Source organism: Marmota flaviventris, chromosome 17 (genome assembly GCF_047511675.1).
Source record: "Marmota flaviventris isolate mMarFla1 chromosome 17, mMarFla1.hap1, whole genome shotgun sequence".
Lineage (NCBI taxonomy): Eukaryota > Metazoa > Chordata > Mammalia > Rodentia > Sciuridae > Marmota > Marmota flaviventris.
The window spans coordinates 76,161,094-76,178,069 of NC_092514.1; the positions used below are offsets into that span (position 1 = coordinate 76,161,094).

Sequence of the window (16,976 nt, forward strand, 5' to 3'; positions counted from 1 at the left end):
AATGTAGTTAATTCAACCAATTAACCACAGTCACTCTAAAGTACTCAGGGTTAGTTACAGAAACACCAACAACAAAGGCTGAATTCTAGATGACCGTGTTTTCTTGTTTAACGTTATCTAGATCAAATTTACTTTGGTCTCTTCATCTTTATTATATTTTATCTACAGCTGATTTTTCTTCTTGCAATATTTATTATTTTTAGTGAATTTGGTGATGATTTGATTTGTTTATAGAACCTCGATGGCTTGTTCTGAAAAAATCACTATATAAAAAAGCAGCATGGGGCTCAGGCTGAGGCTCAGTGGTAGAGCCCTTGCCTAGCATGTGTGAGGCACTGGGCTTCATTTTCAGCACCACATATAAATGAATAAAATGAAGGTCCATGGACAAGTAAAAAATATTTAAAAAGAATTAAAAAGCAGCAAATATTTATTCTACTTTTTCAAAATACTAGTTACTGTTACTAGATGTAGAATTAAGTTCCATTCTTGTGTTGCTTCTAAACTTAAGAAAATTGTATTTGTGAGTCTGTTATACTTAAGGAGACATCAAGATCACAGAACTGGCTGTTGTGCTAAGCCACTGTCCCCTGTCCTCTGTCTGCCCCTGCTGCAGGCACACCCTTTGGAAGCGAGTCCAAGGCATGGTCACCCCTCTGCTGGCCAGCATGATCTCTTTCATCGACAGAGATGGCAACCTTGAGCTTCTGATCAGAGCACACTCCCCAGTCTGGGTCCAGGACATGTGGATGTTTATTTTCCGTGACACTAAGTTCCTGAATATTCCGCTTGTGCTGAATAACACAAGGTGAGTGACAATCCACGCAGCACCTCAGCTGCTCCCAGTACTTGGGGAAGCGGAACATTGTTGGACCCAGCTCAGAGGCCAGGCATCCTGGCAGCTTTGTTCTGTGTCCTCTCTCCATGTTCCTTCTCTCAGGGCACCTGTTAGAGCGAGAAAGCCAGGTTCAATCCGGGTGCAGTGGGGACACTGCCCTTTTGAGAAAGCGTGTCCCCCTGTGCTCTTCCCAGTTCTGTGTCGAGCCTCCCCCAGATTCCTGTTCAGATTGCAAAGACTCCAGTTCTGGAAGGTAGCCAAATAAGATGCAGGAGAGGCACAGGTGCCAGCACCAGAAACCTGCCCATGTGGCCTGCTTCCGTTCTGTCTGTAAACACGGGTTGTGAGGCAGTCTCCAATTCCTGTACAGCAGGGTCCCTGACTGGCTTTGTGTGGTCTGGGAAATGGAACCCAGGTCCTTGCATGTGCCAGGCAAGCAGTCTACCATGGAGCCAACTCTGGCCCACGGTATTTATTTTTAATATTTTTTTTATATTTATTTTTTAGTTATATATGGATACATTACGCTTATTTTATTTATTTATTTTTATGTGGTGCTGAGGATTGAAACCAGGGCCCTGCGTGTGCCAGGCGAGCACTCTACCGCTGAGCCACAACACTAGCCCCCCCACAGCACCTTTTGAGGACTGTGTCACACGTCCTCTGGTATTCAGAGCACCGTCTCAGGAACCAATTCTTGTTCACCTCACCCCACTGCAGATCCAAGAGTGAGATGTCCTCCATTGTGGTGCAGAACCATATGAGCCTTCCCGAGGGTGCTTGCAATAGTGTCCCCTTCAGCTGGAGAATCAGGGACTATCTGGACGAGCTGTGGGTCAAGGCCCAGTATATCACGGATACAAAAGGTGAGCCCTGCTCAAGTCGGGCCTGATTCAGCCCTGTAAAGCAGCCTGTCCCCAAGAGAGGCTGCCTGGCCTCAATCGGGCTGACAGTGGTTAGCACCTGGTAAATTCCAGGACTTTTAGTTTTCATACTTTGCGTGTGGAACAGGCTAAAGTTCATATTTTTTTTTTTTTTCATTTTGGAATTTCTGCTGAAGCCTTTAAGTCCCACTGTGAAGGAGCCGTTAGGTGATGTGGTGGCTCTCTGGCTGGCAGTCTGGTGAACTGGAGCTTGTTCCAGCAGCTGCCGGAGCTTCCTACCTGCTGCGAGTTCACTGTCCTGTCCTGAGGCTCAGACCCGGGAAACTTCCCCTTTAAGCTTTCTCAACAGCTGCTGGCAACAAAAGGGGCGTATCCTCTTTTTTCCCTCCTGAGTCACATGAGCTAGACAGTGTGCTCTGCTGTCACATTCTGGGGGTGAGGGTTGGCAATAGTCATTCCAGAAAAGCCAATGCCAGTGCTTTTTTTGGAAATGACTTTTTTGAGAAGTCATGCTTCACGTGTGAAGTCATCTTTTCAACATTTACTTGGAGAACCAGTCAGTACACTCGAAGTGAACTTGCTTTTCCGGTTCCATATTCTCCCCCTGTCCCCTGGAAGCAGTCTGTCTCCTGCTGAGAGGGTGTTTCTTTACTCGGGGCAGCGCCCGGCCTGGTCCTGCTGGTCCCCAGAGTGTGCAGACTCCCCACCTGCTGGAGGCAAACCTCTCGGGTGGTGCAGGCTCTGACCCCAGCCCTGAAGAGCAGCCCACTCGGTCCTGATGCCCTGGGAACCCAGGACTCCTGGGCCCATTGCACCCGACAGACGTGTAGCACAAAACTCAGGCTACCTCAGACGTGCTTTCCTGTTGGGGTGGCGTGTCCTTCCTTTCCGTGTCCCCTCGTCTGGACATCTCCATTCTCTATTCCTGTAAAGCAGCCAACAGGACCTTGTCTCCACGCTGCCCCGGGGGGCTGTACTAGCCTGTGGGTCCTTCCTGGGCAGCGAGCTTCTCTCAGCTTGTGGCTTTGCTTCTCTCAAGCCACTCTGGCTTCTTCCCTGCAGGACAGTCAGAGAAGTTAGTGGAAATTTTCCAGCAGACTCCCCTGGGCATGTTTCTTGCCCAACTCCCTGAAGATCAGCAGCAAGAGCTGGTTCAGTGCTACTCAAGGGACTTCCTGCTCTTGACCATGAGAGTGTCCAACCAAGAGGAGCTGGAGGTAGGTGTCCATTCAAGGTCAAGTGTAGAAATTGCACGAATGGACTAGGGACAAAGAGGAACTCGGCTTCCAAGGGCTGGTGCCAGGCTGAGAATATCCTCTGAGCTGCTCAGACCACAGGCCAGTCCTCGCCACCCCCCAACACCTCCTGGAATGGGACATTCTAGCACCTTGAGAAGCTCTCCAGTTTTCCTGGAGACCTCCTTAAATTGTTGAGTTTCTCTTGACAAAATTAATGTAACTGACCTCCTAAGATGAGTATAATAAGTGAAATTCAGTGGAACGATTGATACTTTTCTGTTTCTGGAGAAAATCCACCCGGCTGCCTGGTAGCCACACTCAGAACGGTGAAAGGAGGTGGCGGGTGTGGGAGAACATACTGCAGCCAGCGCCATGGAAGGTCAGCAGGGTTTTCTTGGGAATCAGCAGAATATATCCTGATTTTTTAAAACAGGTAGAAGCTACAAGTCAGCTACACAGAGTGTAATCGTGTGGGGGTCTGGAAAGCTTTGCTCACCTGCTCAGCCCCCACCCACCAAAGTCAAGAGAACATTAACAGTCTTCAGATGCCACTTGTACCTGCCCATTTGGCAAAACCAAGTTTTCAAAAGGAATGGTGGAACTGCGAGGCCTCCCGGGCAGGTGCTGAGCAGCGATTATGTGGCAGGTGGTCACAGCGCCTCGTCCCCAGCTGCAGGCCATCCTGCTAGAGCCAGCAGAGCCAGGGCAGGTGTCCCAGAAAGGCTCTTCCAGCTTTGTTTCTGATCATGAAGAATTAGAAATGATTTAAGTGTCCAAATAAACAAAGGAGGGACACACTAAAGTATGGCCATTTTAAAATGGTTGTTTCGCAACCATTGAAAATGATGTGTTCCGCAAGTAAGTGATAGAGTAATTCTCATAGTCTAATCTTGAGTGGAAAAATCCTCAGATCCTGATCTGTGGATGATTCTAAGGCGTAGCTAGGAAAGTGGCCAGAGGCTCTACTGAAAAGCAGTCGGGAAATGTGAAGTCTGGTTTGTAATTCTTTCTTTTCCGTGGTTTTTTGAATAGTTCTGATTTCCCGCAGGAAAACATCTCTTTATAATTGAAAAATGCATACTAAAACCCTTCGAAACCCCAGTTTCTGCAGATGGCCCTGTGGTCCTGCGTCTGTGAGCTGCGAGCAGCCTCAGGGAGGCCGGAGGACGGGCTCTGCTTGCCATGGGTGCACCTGGCCTATCAGCATTTCAGGACGCGGCTGCACAACTTCTCCAGAATCGTGACCACCCACCCGCAGGTTCTGCAGAGCCTCACTGAAGCGGCACAGAAGCACGACATCGTTGGCAGTGAGATGGTAGGACGGCCCTGTGGGAGGCCCAGGCCCTGGCCCATCCCCAGGAGCAAGGGAGACCCTTCAGGGGCATGGGAGCCACAGGCAAAGAAGAGGGTGGGTGCAGGGCCGGGGTCCCGCAGGGTCACACGAGCGCTGTCCTCCTCCCAGACACTGGATGTGTTGGCCGCCGTGGCCTGTGCTGAAATGCTGACGGGAGACACCCTGAAGCCGAGTGCCCAGGCCTGGCTGCAGCTGGTGAGGAAGCTGTCCATACCGCTGGATCTCGTGTGCTCCGACGGGTACTTGCAAGGCAGCGGGAGCGTGGCCAGAGCTGTCGCTGCGGAGCTCAGGTGAGACCTGGGCCCGCCTGTCCCTGGCCCGCTGGGCCTGCGCTCACCCGTGGGCTCCAGGTCGAGACGCACTTAGCAGCAGGGCGGGCACATGCTTCTGACACAGGGGGCTCTGGGCACTCACGGTGCCTTGACGAAGCCTGTCGACAGGTGCTGGAGACAGGAGAGCCACGTGCACATAGGCCGTGGTGCCCCGGGGCCCAAAAAGGCTGGCAGGTTGCTAAGCTGCACCTTGAGAACTACAGTGGTGGCAGGGAGCCGGTGGAAGGACACGGCGGGCAGGGCAAGCAGAGGGGCAGGCCTTCAGGGTTGAGGGAGTCACAACCTGTGCTGGACGGTGAGTGTCAAGAGGGACTCCCTGTGCCCAGTGGCAGTGTGTGCTGAGGTAGCAGAGGGAGACGCCAAGTCCTGCTGGCCAGGAGCACTGCTGAGGGCAGGGCTGGGGGTAACCCCTCCTGTCAGCCTACCTTCCCGCGCTGCCTGGAGCCTGCCCTCTCCTCTCGTCTCCTCCTCCTGTCTCAGAGTGCTCTGTCAGAGCTGAGTGTGTGACACCCTCTTGTACAGGACCCAGTGGAATCGGGTTTTCCCCCTTGCACTCTTTGTGGAGCACGTGCTCCTGGGGACTGAGAGCCAGATTCCTGAGCTGTGCCAGCTGGTGACCAAGTACGTCTTCTCACTGGACAAGGTGAGCACTGGGCACGTCTCTTGGTGGGATGCAGGTCAGTGCTGGGCTCTCACCTAGCAGCATAGGGAATGCATGCATTTTGTCTGGAACTTGCTTGTGGAACTTGCTTGTGGATGCTTTGCAAGGGCTAAAGGGGTGGGCTCCACCAACCTCCAGGATGACCTTGGAGCAATCAGTGGGACTATGGGAACAGACGACCACTGAGCCTCTGCTTCCAGTACCAGATAAAGCTATGACGGTACAACCAGTGGCTTTCTCTGAGAAAGCCACCATCTCTGTGGCCAGGCTGTCTAGCAACAACGGCCACCCAGCACAACATGACTTTGGTCCTGTGACTGTCTCATGAGTACCCCCTGTGGGTAGAAGCCATTGGCCTCCTTAGTGCCCTCTGTCAGGGTGTCTGTGCAAGGCCACTGCAGACAGGTGTGCGGCCTTTGAATGCAGGCCAATGCTCTAAGAGGAGATTGGCACAGGTGCCAAGTGCCAGCGCACCCCGACTTTTCCAGAATGTCCGAGGCCCTGTGCAGGATGGTCTGTGCAGGCCAGGGCTTGCTCACTCCCAGGGTCAGGTGCCCACACTGCTTCTTGCCTGCCCCTCTGTCCTCCTCAACAACTACCTTCCAGCCGCTGGTCTTCGAAGGCTGGTTCCTGCTGCAGAGCCTGTGGCCGTCCGGCTGGGACCCGGGGCCTCACACGTGCGGGCTGGCACTGGCCCCTGAGCTGCACCCAGGACCCACGCACCCTCCAGCTCATGTTTCACCGCCCTGAGCTAAGTCCCTTGTCTAGCTGGAAAGCACAGGAGACCTTTCACAGAGTGTGCTAATGGACCATGGAACTTGAGAGGTTTTTGTTTTTGTTTTTGCGTTTTTTGAAACAGGAAAAAGACATTTTATTGCTTTGCAATAAATAGCAAAGGAGAAGCACAGGGACTTGTGTCCCAGAAGCTGTGACTCCCCAGATCAGGGGGAACAGAGGGCTCCCCCTATTGTTTTGTTGCTGTCATTCTTTTTAGTTGTACGTCACAGTAGAGTGCATTCTGACCTATCAGACATATATGGTTGAACACGATGTGGAGTTACGCTGGCCGTGTACTCACATGTGAACGTAGGAAAGTGATGTCCGATTCATTCTACTGTCTTTCCTATTCCTATTCCCCTCCCTTCCCCCTATTCTATCTCATCTGGTGAACCTCCACTACCCGACCCCCACCCTGCCCACCTATTGTGAGTCAGCATCAGCATATCAGAGAAAACATTCAGCCTTTGGTTTGGGGGATTGATTTATTTCACTTAGCATGATAGGCTCCATTTCCATCCATTTACTGGCAAATGCCATAATTTCATTCTTTATGGCTGAGTAATATTCCATAATGTATATCTACCCATTTTCTTAATCCATTCATCTTCTGAAGAGCACTTACATTGGTTCCATAGTTTAGCTATTGTGAATTGAGCTGTTATAAACATTATATGGCTGTGTCACTGTAGTATGCTGATTTTAAGTCCTTTGGGTATATGCTGAGGCATGGGATAACTGGGTAAAATGGTGATTCCATTCCAAGTTTTCTGCTTTCTAGAGCGGTTGCACCAATGTGCAGTCCCACCAGCAATGTCTGAGAGTGCCTTTTTCCCCACATCCTCACCCACATTTTTTCTTTTCTTTTCTTTTCTTTTTTTTTAATATCTTTAATTGTAGTTGGACACAATATCTTTATTTATTTATTTTTATGTGGTGTTGGGGATCGAACCCAGGGCCTTGCCCGTGCTAGGCAAACGCTCTACCGCTGAGCCACAACCCCAGCCCCACATTTTTTCTTAATATTATTTTGTTAGTTATAGATGGACATGATTCCCTTATTTAATTTATTTATTTTTATGTGGTGCTGAGGATGGAACCCAGTGCTTCACACATGTGAGATGAGCGCTCTACCACCAAGCCACAACCCCAGTCCTCACCCACATTTTTTATTACTTATATTCTGACTGGAGTGATATGGGACCAGAGGGTTTCTAAAGAGCCATTCAAAAGAATCCTGTTTTCCCTAAGATGAGGGAGGAGAGAAAAATAAGCCTGCTTTAGAGCAGCAAGGGCTATATCCAAAGCAGGAAGAGGACCACTGTCGTGCACGTCTCTGGTATTTATGTGTCTTTGAAGAAATGTCTAAGTCCTTTGCCTGCTGCTGAGTTGGGTTGTTACTTAACAAATCAAGTTTATCAGGATATTAAACACATCATTTTCAAGTATGATCAATCCTGGGAATTCAAGGATGGCTCAAAAAAATCTATAAATGTCATCAGTGATATAAGCTAAAAAGTTACCTCTAAATGATAACTTCAAAAGCTAGACAGAATATTTGACATGATTTATGATTTTAAAAAATACCCTATGCAAAGTCGAAATAGGAACTGCCCTTTAAGAATGCCCAGTGGAAACTTCCTGTAGGAACGTCTATACTAACATCCTGCCTGAGCACATACTCTCAGAAACAGCCATTGAATCATGAGATCCACTGCCCTGCACTGCTGGAGATGTGCATTTCTAACTGTGTCCTAGAGACACTTTGATTTATTTCGTGGTGCTAGGGTGGAACCCAGGGCCTCGTGCATGCCAGGAAATTGCTCCCCAGCTCAACTTCCTGTGTTTACTGAAGCCCATGTACCCTAGACTGTTAGCGTAGCACACACGGTTCAGAGTCAGAAGCCCCAGCACACACTGAATGCCCATGACAGGAATCTGGAAGAGTCGTGGGGGCGGCCATACAGTAGTTAACACCCGTCAGCTGCAGCTGAGCAGCCGACCAGGAAGTCGCAGAAGCAAGCCTGCAGTGGGGCCTCCCAGGCCTCTGGGTCATGCAGGACAGGGGCAGGGTGATGACACAGGTGCATGTGCCCTCAAAGGAAAAGCTTAGGCGGGTGGTTACCTGGGAGTGGAGGGGACTTGACCAGAAGGGCGGCCGTGCAGCCACACTGGGTCTCCATGTGATGTTCCTTTAAAACATGCTCTAGCCAGGGGTGGCGGTGCACAGCTGTAGTCCCCACTTGAGGCCAGGAGTTTGAGAGCAGCTTGGAAAACACAGGCAGACCCCGTCTCTAAATCAATCACCCAATCACCCAATCAAGGCCTACATAAATACTCAAAAAATGCCCAGGTCTCTTAAAGCTTAATGGTGTGTCTGCAAGGCCATGACGTTATTATTTAATGTTTGAAAACACCAGATGAGGGAAGGGGGTAGACCCGAAAGGAGGAGCGGAGAAGAGACCTGGTGATTTAGTCCTCGTTTTTAAAAAGCAGCAGGCCACAAAGAGTTGGCAGCCTGGGACATGCGCAGAACCCTGAGGCCTTGGGCTGCCCCAGGGCACAGCTGACTGGGGGGACCTCTGCTCCCCCTCGCTGGGTGCCACCTCTCACCAGGACTTTCTTCTCCAGTGTCTTCAAGAGAACTCCAACCTCAAGACCCAGAGGCCTTTTATGGCTGTGATGACCACTCTCTGCGAGTGCAAGGAGCAAGCTAGCAAGAGCCTGGCCAGGTGAGGGGTCTGGGCTCCAGGGAGGAGGGAGCGCTGCCCCTGGGGGGCCCTGCCTGGGCCCATCGCCTGCTTGGATTCCAGGTTTGGAGTGCAGCCATGCCCCATCTGCCTGGGAGATGCTCAGGACCCTGTGTGTCTGCCCTGTGACCATGTGTACTGCCTGCCTTGCATCAAGAGCTGGCTCGTCCCCGGGCAGATGATTTGCCCCTACTGTTTAACCGACCTGCCTGACAAGTTCTCTGTGACAGTTTCCCGAGAGCACAGGTAAAACACTCAATCTCTTTAAAAGTCTTCCTCTTTTCTCCATCCTTTTTTTCAAATAATATACAGAACTTCAATTTTTCTTCCGTCTGGTAAAAGCCTGGCTTTGGAGAGCTGTCTAAAGTGAGGCTCTCACTTGGGCACTTCTTAGACATTGTGTGCCTCAGAATTCCTCTCTCTCCAAGATATCACATGTCCAGCAAGATTTTGAGACAGCAAAATTCAGACAATATGAAATGAAGCCCTTGAGAGAGACCAGCTTCTCCCTCCTCCGTTGCGCGTGGGTGGCGGGTGCGGCGTGGAGCCCAGGCCTGTGCGTGCTTGGCAAGCCAGCCCTCTACCACAAAGCCACACACCCGCTCTGCCCAGCCTCTGGGGGTAGGGAAGAGAGCTATAGCTCTGTGCGCTTCAGACCTTGGTCCTGCTCCGCCAGTGGTGGTTTTCCCATCTTTCCTCCCAACCGAGGGGTTCTGTGACCTGTTTGGGCTGGTTCAACGGTGGAGCTGTTCTTGGAGGAGATATGTGTAGATGCTGTCTGCAGTTGCAAAGACCAGCTGATCAAAGGCAGTGGACACTTGAATCTGATGGTGTAAAATGAGATGTTGTCTGAATCTCAAATCATTCTGCATGCAGGGATTCGGGAACACACTCTTTGAGCCTTCTGACTGGGTTTGCTGCCGTTTCCTCAGGGTGGCCATTGGGAAACATGCCCAGTTCCGGCAGATGTGCAACAGTTTCTTTGTGGACCTGGTTTCTACTGTCTGCTTCAAAGACAATACCCCTCCCCAGAAGAGCGTGATTGATGGGCTGCTGTCTCTACTCTTCGTGCAGAAGGAGCTCTTGAGAGATGCTCCCCAGCGTGAGTTGCTTTCTTCCTTCAAACCTAGATTCAGTTCCTCTCCATTTGGTGCCATGATATGAGCGAAAGCATCTTTTTCTTTCTGGCTAAGGACACCGGGAACACACGAAGTCTCTCTCACCATTTGATGATGCCGTGGATAAGACTCCCGTCATTCGCTCCGTGGTGCTGAAGCTGCTCCTGAAGTACAGGTGGGAGCGGCTCCCTGAGCGCGCGCCTCTCCAGGGCCTTGGCTTCTCTGGGTGCGCCATGCTTGGTCTTCGTGCTGCCACATGTCCTAGCTCATGGTTGTGTATAGACACTGTCCCCGAGGGGCATATGATTTGGCCATGGCCAAGGGAGTGCTGGGGAGGGATCCTCGGCGTGGTGAGGCAGGCAGAACCCCTACATCCAGAGGGGTGTTTCTGACCCTAGCTCCACAGCCCACCCCAGAGTATGATTTGTGGGGGAGTAACTCAGGACCTCCTTCACCCTTGGCTTCCTCCAAGTCCAGTTCCACGGCGCATGGACTCTGTGTTTTCTTGGTTAGATGGGCGGTCCGTGTTGTCCAAACATGGTGTCTGTCATGTTGTCCAAGCTGGCTGATCCTATGTGTTCATCAGGCTTCAGTTCTCAGAGTGATGGTGGGATTCTTTGGGGAAGGGGTCCCTGAGCTGAATTCTTAAAAATAATACTAAGTGGGGATGGGGTTGTAGGTCGGCGGTGGAGTGCTTATCGAGCATGTGTGAGGCACTGGGTTTGATCCTCAGCACCGTATAAGAATTAATAAATAAAGTAAAGGCATGGTGTCCATCTACAATTTTAAAATATATTTTAAAAAAGTGAGACAGTAATTTGCCTTTTCAACATGTTGCTATTTGTGATGACATTGCCAAAGCAGTGATGGGTAAATTGTGGGCCTCTCTGCATGAAGGAAATTATAACCAGAGTCATGGTTTACTTCGCCACTGTGAACATGTAATGTTTTTAATGTTGTGTAGCAGCAGGAAATAGACCAGAAACACTCCAGCTGCATAGCAGACGATAGTGGTTATCTCAAAGCATGCCACTCCTTAAGGTCTCCGGTTTAGAGTGGCTGCTACCCTCAGGCCTTGCCATTTTGCCTAAACCAATGAGTACCAGACCACAGATCTGTAGTGAGGTTAATGAATATAGGTAGGTATCTACAACAACAGGTCGTGGAAAAAAGATGCCAACCTCTCACAATCTGCCTTGCTCAGCAAACCAAGGCTTTTCCAAATGACCAATGCCTAATGTCCAGAATCATGTGTGTCAAAAATGATCCAGCAGCTAGGCATGCAGCTCAGTGGTACGGCTTTGACTAGCCCCCAGGGAGGCCCTGGGTTCCTTCTGTAACACTGGGAACAATCCACAGCAGAGTAGACTGTGTGGGTGTCACGTAATTGAAAGTGAAAACAGAACTGGTGTGGTCTCAGGCCCCACAACCAGCTTTGAGAAATGATCACTTTTCAAGGGTTGGTACAGTATCGAAAAAGAATAGCCCCAAATATATGCAAGGACTGTTAAACATTTTCTCCTTTTCCAACTACATCGTCTGTAAGGCCAGATTTTCTTCATATGTCTCAATGTAGCATCAGAAGCAGGTGATGGAAGTCAGCTAGCGTCTTCTCGTTAAACTAGGCTTCCAAGAACATGAGGGTTTATTCTTTTTGTCTTACATGAATTAATAAATACTCTTGAAACTTTTCAGTTTTAATGTTTAGTACCATAAACATTGAAAGATTTGACCTAAATAAACAAAAAATTGTCTGCAGTTCTCAATAAGTTTTAAGAACAGCTGGTCTGCAATATGGAATTCCATATTCCCCCGAGACTCTGATAACATTTTTAATAAAAAGCTGTTAAATCTATATACTTCCATATGTATGTATTATACCTTTATACACACAGAGAAAAATAGATGGGCAGATGATTGGTTAGTAGATGTTCTTTTGTGTAGGGTGATTCTGCCATCCTGATATAACCAGAAATAATATCGCTCTTTCCACAGCTTCAATGCAGTGAAAGATTACATCCAGGCCTACTTGTCCCTGTTAGAGAAGAAGGCGTTCATCATTGAAGACAAGACCGAACTGTACATGCTCTTCATCAACTGCCTGGAAGTAAGCTTCGTCGCTCTGCTTCTGCAAACCATCTGAACCATGTGGTCTGCTCAGTGGCAGAGTTTCTGAAAACTGACAGGATGTAGCTTTACTCAGTGCAATTAACAGATGTTTCTTTCCCACGTGGAAAAAGAAAGAAGTTTCAAAGACATTGCTCTGTCCTTAGATGTCACACACACGTCACGAGCTGTTTGGTGACATTTCTGTCACTGTCGTACACCACTCTCTGGTGGTACACCTAGCCTGTAAAGCTGTCCAACGTTTGCTCGGCGGTGAAATCCCCTAAGGATGCGTTTCTTGAAGGTGTCCTGTTGTTAAGCAGTACGTAACTATTGACAGTCGTGCGCACGTTTGTGTAAAGCGGAAGGAACCGCGGCCTGGATGACTATGTCACAGGGTTAGCCAGGGTCGTCCACAGCTGGTGAGATCATGAATCCTTTTTTTTTTTTTTAAAGAGAGAGTGAGGGGGAGAGAGAGAGAATTTTTAATATTTATTTTTTAGTTTTTCGGCGGACACAACATCTTTGTTTGTATGTGGTGCTGAGGATCGAACCCGGGCCGCACGCATGCCAGGCGAGCGTGCTACCGCTTGAGCCACATCCCCAGCCCTGATCATGAATCCTTTTTATTTTTATTTTCTTCATATTTTTATTCCTTCATATGCCTCAATGTGGCATCAGAAGCAGATGAAGGAAGTCAGCTGACTTCTGTTAAACTAGGCTTCCGAGAATTACAGGAATATAAAACAAAGCCACTCTGCTAAACATCATTAACACATGTGGGTTTATTCTTTTTATCTTAAATTGTACATTTTTTTTCTTTACAGGCTTGCTTTTTCCATTTGTTTTCTATGATCCAAAAAATTTATACTCCGCTCTACAATGGCGGTCTTTATCTTCCCTTTAATTCTCCCAGCAATTTCAGAGGGTCAGAGACTTGCCTATTAAAAAAGCATAATATTCTTTTCTTTCTTGTTCTTTGTTCCTCAGGATTCAATTCAGGAGAAGACCAGCGCTTACTGCACACAGAGTGAACTCCAGTGCCTGAGGGAGGAAGGCCGTTTCCTCCAGACCTGCTCCTCAGGGAGACGAGGCCAAGGACCTGCCACTGCGGCATCTGTCGAGTACCTGCAGGAGGTGGCCAGGACCCGCCTGTGTCTTGACAGGGCTTCTGACCTCCTCTTGGAGATTCAGGAGGGCTCAGGCAGGTCTTCCCTACCTGGGAGAAGTTGGCTCTGCCTAGAGAAGTTGGACAGTTCCTTAGGGTCTTGCTGACCCTTACCATGTTCCCCTCTCCTGGGTGTGTTTTACTGAGTTCCCTAGAAGCAGGCCCTCAGTCCCCAGTCACTGACCAGTTTTGTCCTTGCATTCTCAGAGCTGGCTGAGGAACACCAGTGCTACCTGCGGCACGTCGAGCAGTTCTGCACCCGGGCGGGGAACGACTGGCACCGCGTGTACCTGGTCCGGAGGCTCGCGAGCCTGCGTGGGATGGAGTTTGTGCAGAGCCTCTCCAGGCAGGGCCGTCAGTGCCAGTGGGTGTTTCCCAAGGGAGTCACTGCACAGCAGGTGAGGGCAGGACCCTGGCAGAGCAGGCAACTTCGGGCACCACTCCCCACCCTGCCCCACCTCCCAGTCCTCACGACAGGAGGGCACTGGCAGGCATCTATCTGGTCCTTGGTCTCTGCTTCAGCGTGGGTTTAGGCCATGTACTGGAGGGCAAAGGCAGGCATGGACACCTGTGGGTGCTCACAAGTGTTTCTGGTTTCTCATTCACCTGCAGCTTCCCAGGCTTCACTTCTAATTGAATTAGACGAGAGAAAGTGAATGAGTATTTTTTAATATTTGCTTCCAGCAAATTATAAGGAGATTCAGCTTAGAGGCGGTGTCTTGTGCTCACTGCCAGGCAGAGGCCGGTGAGAATTGAGAGACAATTGCCATGAGTTTGACTTTCAGGCTTCTCAGCTCCTAGTGCTCAGAAATTGGTAAATTCTTACTGTCCCGGGGGTCACAAAATGGCACTGAAACTCTATAGACATTTTTTGTTGTTGTTGTTGTAGTTGTAGATGGACAGAATGCCTTTGTTTTTTTTTTTTTTTTTTTTTTTGTTAATTTTTATGTGGTGTTGAGGATCAAACCCAGTGCCTCATGCATGCTAGGCAAGCACTTTGCCACTGAGCTGCAGTCCCAGTCCTCTAGGCATTTTGAGCATGACCACGTGGGACTCAGGATGACATGTTTTTGTCACCTCGCTTGGTATGGTGCTATATATACAGAAAGCAAGCAGTTCCAGGGGTAGCCTCCCTCCTTCCCGTGCTCCTGAAGACCCCAGGAGTGTCCTGTGCAGGCCCCACAGGGTGACCCAGCTCAGCTGCCTCTAGCCTCCAGTGGTGCCTCGTGCCTTGGGTTGCCTGTGGAGAAGGGTTCTTTACAAACATCCCACCCCATTCCACTGTGACTAACCCCCTGCTCTTGGGCTGCAGAAGGACCACACGGGCCAGATGGACCGATACCTGGTGTATGGGGATGAGTACAAGGCACTTCGTGACGCGGTGGGCAAAGCCATGCTCAAGGGCAAGGCCCCCAGCCTTGAAGCTGCTCTGACGGTAGGATGGCATGCAGCTTCCCTTGCTGCTAGGGGACCCTTGTGCCCCATCTTCTCTGGTTATGTTCAAGGATGCAGGTGTGAAGAGAGGGGCTCTGAACAGCCCCTAGAATCACACTGCATGCCAGGAGGCATGTGCCCATGGCCAGCATGGTGCACTGGCCAGCATGGGGGAACTAATGGCTAGAACAGTAGTGCAGCAGCAACTGAGCTGGGCTCATACATTTGCTGCACCTGCCAAGGCCATCAGCCACTTCTTTTTTATTGTTTATGTGCATTATCTCTTTAAGACCTTGCTGAGAAATAATTCTCTATAGGATTATTGTGAGTGAAAGATGTCAGCACTATCAGCCAAATCCATGGCTATGTAGATTCACAATCCATGTGTATGCTTATGTGTCTATTTTGATGTTAATACAGGGTTTTAGGATTCTGGTCTTTTTCTTAGTATTTTTAGTTGTAGATGGACACAATACCTTTATTTTTTTATGTGGTGCTCACATTAAAAAAAATAGAGCAGGACATAAGTGCTCTCCACCAAGCCCCAGGATTGTCACCTTTAACTTATTCAGGTCTTGCTTCCTTTTTGAGTCTTTATCCTGGCCTTGTGCTGGGAAGAGAAAATAGAAAATCCTGTCTCTTCTCAGGAAACATTGCTAAGATCAGTGAGGTAGTTGGAGGAGAACAGGTGCCGACTTCCGTTCCTCCAGCAAGGCTGCCCGATTAACCTGAGCATGCCTCATGGACGCACAGCCCCAGGCGTGTATGGAGGCCCTGGTGCATGGCCTTGGGAAGGCCGCTCCAGGTAGTGCTGTGGAGCTTCTGAATGCTCACTCCACATCCCGCCCGCAGGCCTGCAGGAGCCCCGGAGCTCGACAGGTGGTCTACCTGCTGCTGGTGCTGTACCGAGAAGTGGCTGCTCTCCACTGCTCCCGCAACAAGGACCTCCACCCTAAGCCAGAGGTGAGGGACACGCTGGGCTTGCACTTAGTCTCATGATTGGGAGGGACTTTCTGAGCACAGTAAAAGTCACAACTTTTATTTGTATCTCGGATAATAGAAAGTATGACCTTCCGAAACTTCCTTTATAGGACAGAGGGTGTACCCTTGTTATGTGGAAGAACTATTTTCGGTTTAACCCAAGCTTATAGACTCAGGAACATTACATAATGTTTATCAAAACAGAGTATTGAAATCTGTACTCAAGAATGTGGTTATTGTGTTTCTATATGAACATTCTCTTTTTTGTTCTTGTTTAATTTTTATGAGTTATTGATGGACCTTTATTCATTTATTTTTTTTATATGTGGTGCTGAGAATTGAACCCAGTACCTCACACATGCTAGGCAAGCACGCTACCGCTGAGCCACAACCCCAGCCTGATTAATTTACCCTCCTTTGGTGATCATTTAACTATATTTACCTTGATATTTGATAAGTACTCAATATTGAAATGTGTGACTTTCAAAGAGAAAATCCTGAATTCACACAGCGCTCTTCTTTGACATACCCTAATGTGAAAAACATCTTTCGAGCCAGCAGTGCGAGGCTGTGAGCCAGTTCATTGAAGACAGCAGGGTCCTGTCTCCTCCGGGGGTCAGGCCTTTCGCAGCATCCCTCGTGAACAACACTCTGCCCTTGCTGAGCACGGGCCCTGGTGTCGAGAGCCTTGAAGGAACAGTGACAGAAATGGCTGTTCATGCTGCAGCTGTCCTTCTGTGTGGACAGAGCGAAGTCTTGGCCCCTTTGCGGAACTTGGCCTTCTCCCCGGCCAGCATGGCGGTAAGCAGCCCTGTGAAACTTCAGTGGTTTGTCATGTTGGGAGATCCAGCCAACATGACAACATGAGATGTGGCCATGGGAACTGTCAAACCTGTCCATCTTCTAGATTTCTGCACTGTTGCCCCACTTGGTCCTTCAGCACAGTGCTGGTGTCATGGCTGTCATTTCACATGAAGTTGCTGTACGTCCTCTATAAACAGCTCTCGAGCTGAGTAGAAACTTCCTCACTCTGTGCCTCTTGCTGGTTAGCAGCCATAGCCAACAGGCCCTCTTAGGAGGGTGATTTCTGCTCTGGGTCTTTCAGAATGCTTTTCTTCCAACGATGCCTGAAGACCTGCTAGCTCAAGCCCAGAAGTGGAGAGGTCTGGAAGGCGTCCGCTGGTACAGTGAGTACTGGTGTCTCAAGGGGTCACGCTTTGCAGCTTGTAAGAGCATCCTTTGATCATGCCAGACCTGGGGTTGGTCCTGGGCTTCATAGGGTTCTGCTGAAGGCCCAAGTCACCTGCCTCCTCCTGCCTTTGGCAATTGGCAGAG

General features: G+C 49.5%; 1 protein-coding gene across 1 annotated transcript in view; it reads left to right on the forward strand.

The window, feature by feature from the left end:
* Rnf213 (ring finger protein 213) overlaps positions 1-16,976 on the forward strand; it is a 92,940-nt gene that overhangs the window by 59,035 nt on the left and 16,929 nt on the right. Inside the window, exons 36-52 of the mRNA XM_071603976.1 lie at positions 617-808; positions 1,559-1,704; positions 2,785-2,939; positions 4,063-4,275; positions 4,423-4,604; positions 5,169-5,289; positions 8,716-8,816; positions 8,898-9,080; positions 9,767-9,936; positions 10,028-10,127; positions 11,948-12,059; positions 13,049-13,262; positions 13,434-13,624; positions 14,539-14,661; positions 15,513-15,623; positions 16,200-16,442; positions 16,747-16,828. Coding sequence (XP_071460077.1) covers positions 617-808; positions 1,559-1,704; positions 2,785-2,939; positions 4,063-4,275; positions 4,423-4,604; positions 5,169-5,289; positions 8,716-8,816; positions 8,898-9,080; positions 9,767-9,936; positions 10,028-10,127; positions 11,948-12,059; positions 13,049-13,262; positions 13,434-13,624; positions 14,539-14,661; positions 15,513-15,623; positions 16,200-16,442; positions 16,747-16,828 — 2,639 coding nt within the window. The remainder of the gene's footprint in view (positions 1-616; positions 809-1,558; positions 1,705-2,784; positions 2,940-4,062; positions 4,276-4,422; positions 4,605-5,168; positions 5,290-8,715; positions 8,817-8,897; positions 9,081-9,766; positions 9,937-10,027; positions 10,128-11,947; positions 12,060-13,048; positions 13,263-13,433; positions 13,625-14,538; positions 14,662-15,512; positions 15,624-16,199; positions 16,443-16,746; positions 16,829-16,976) is intronic.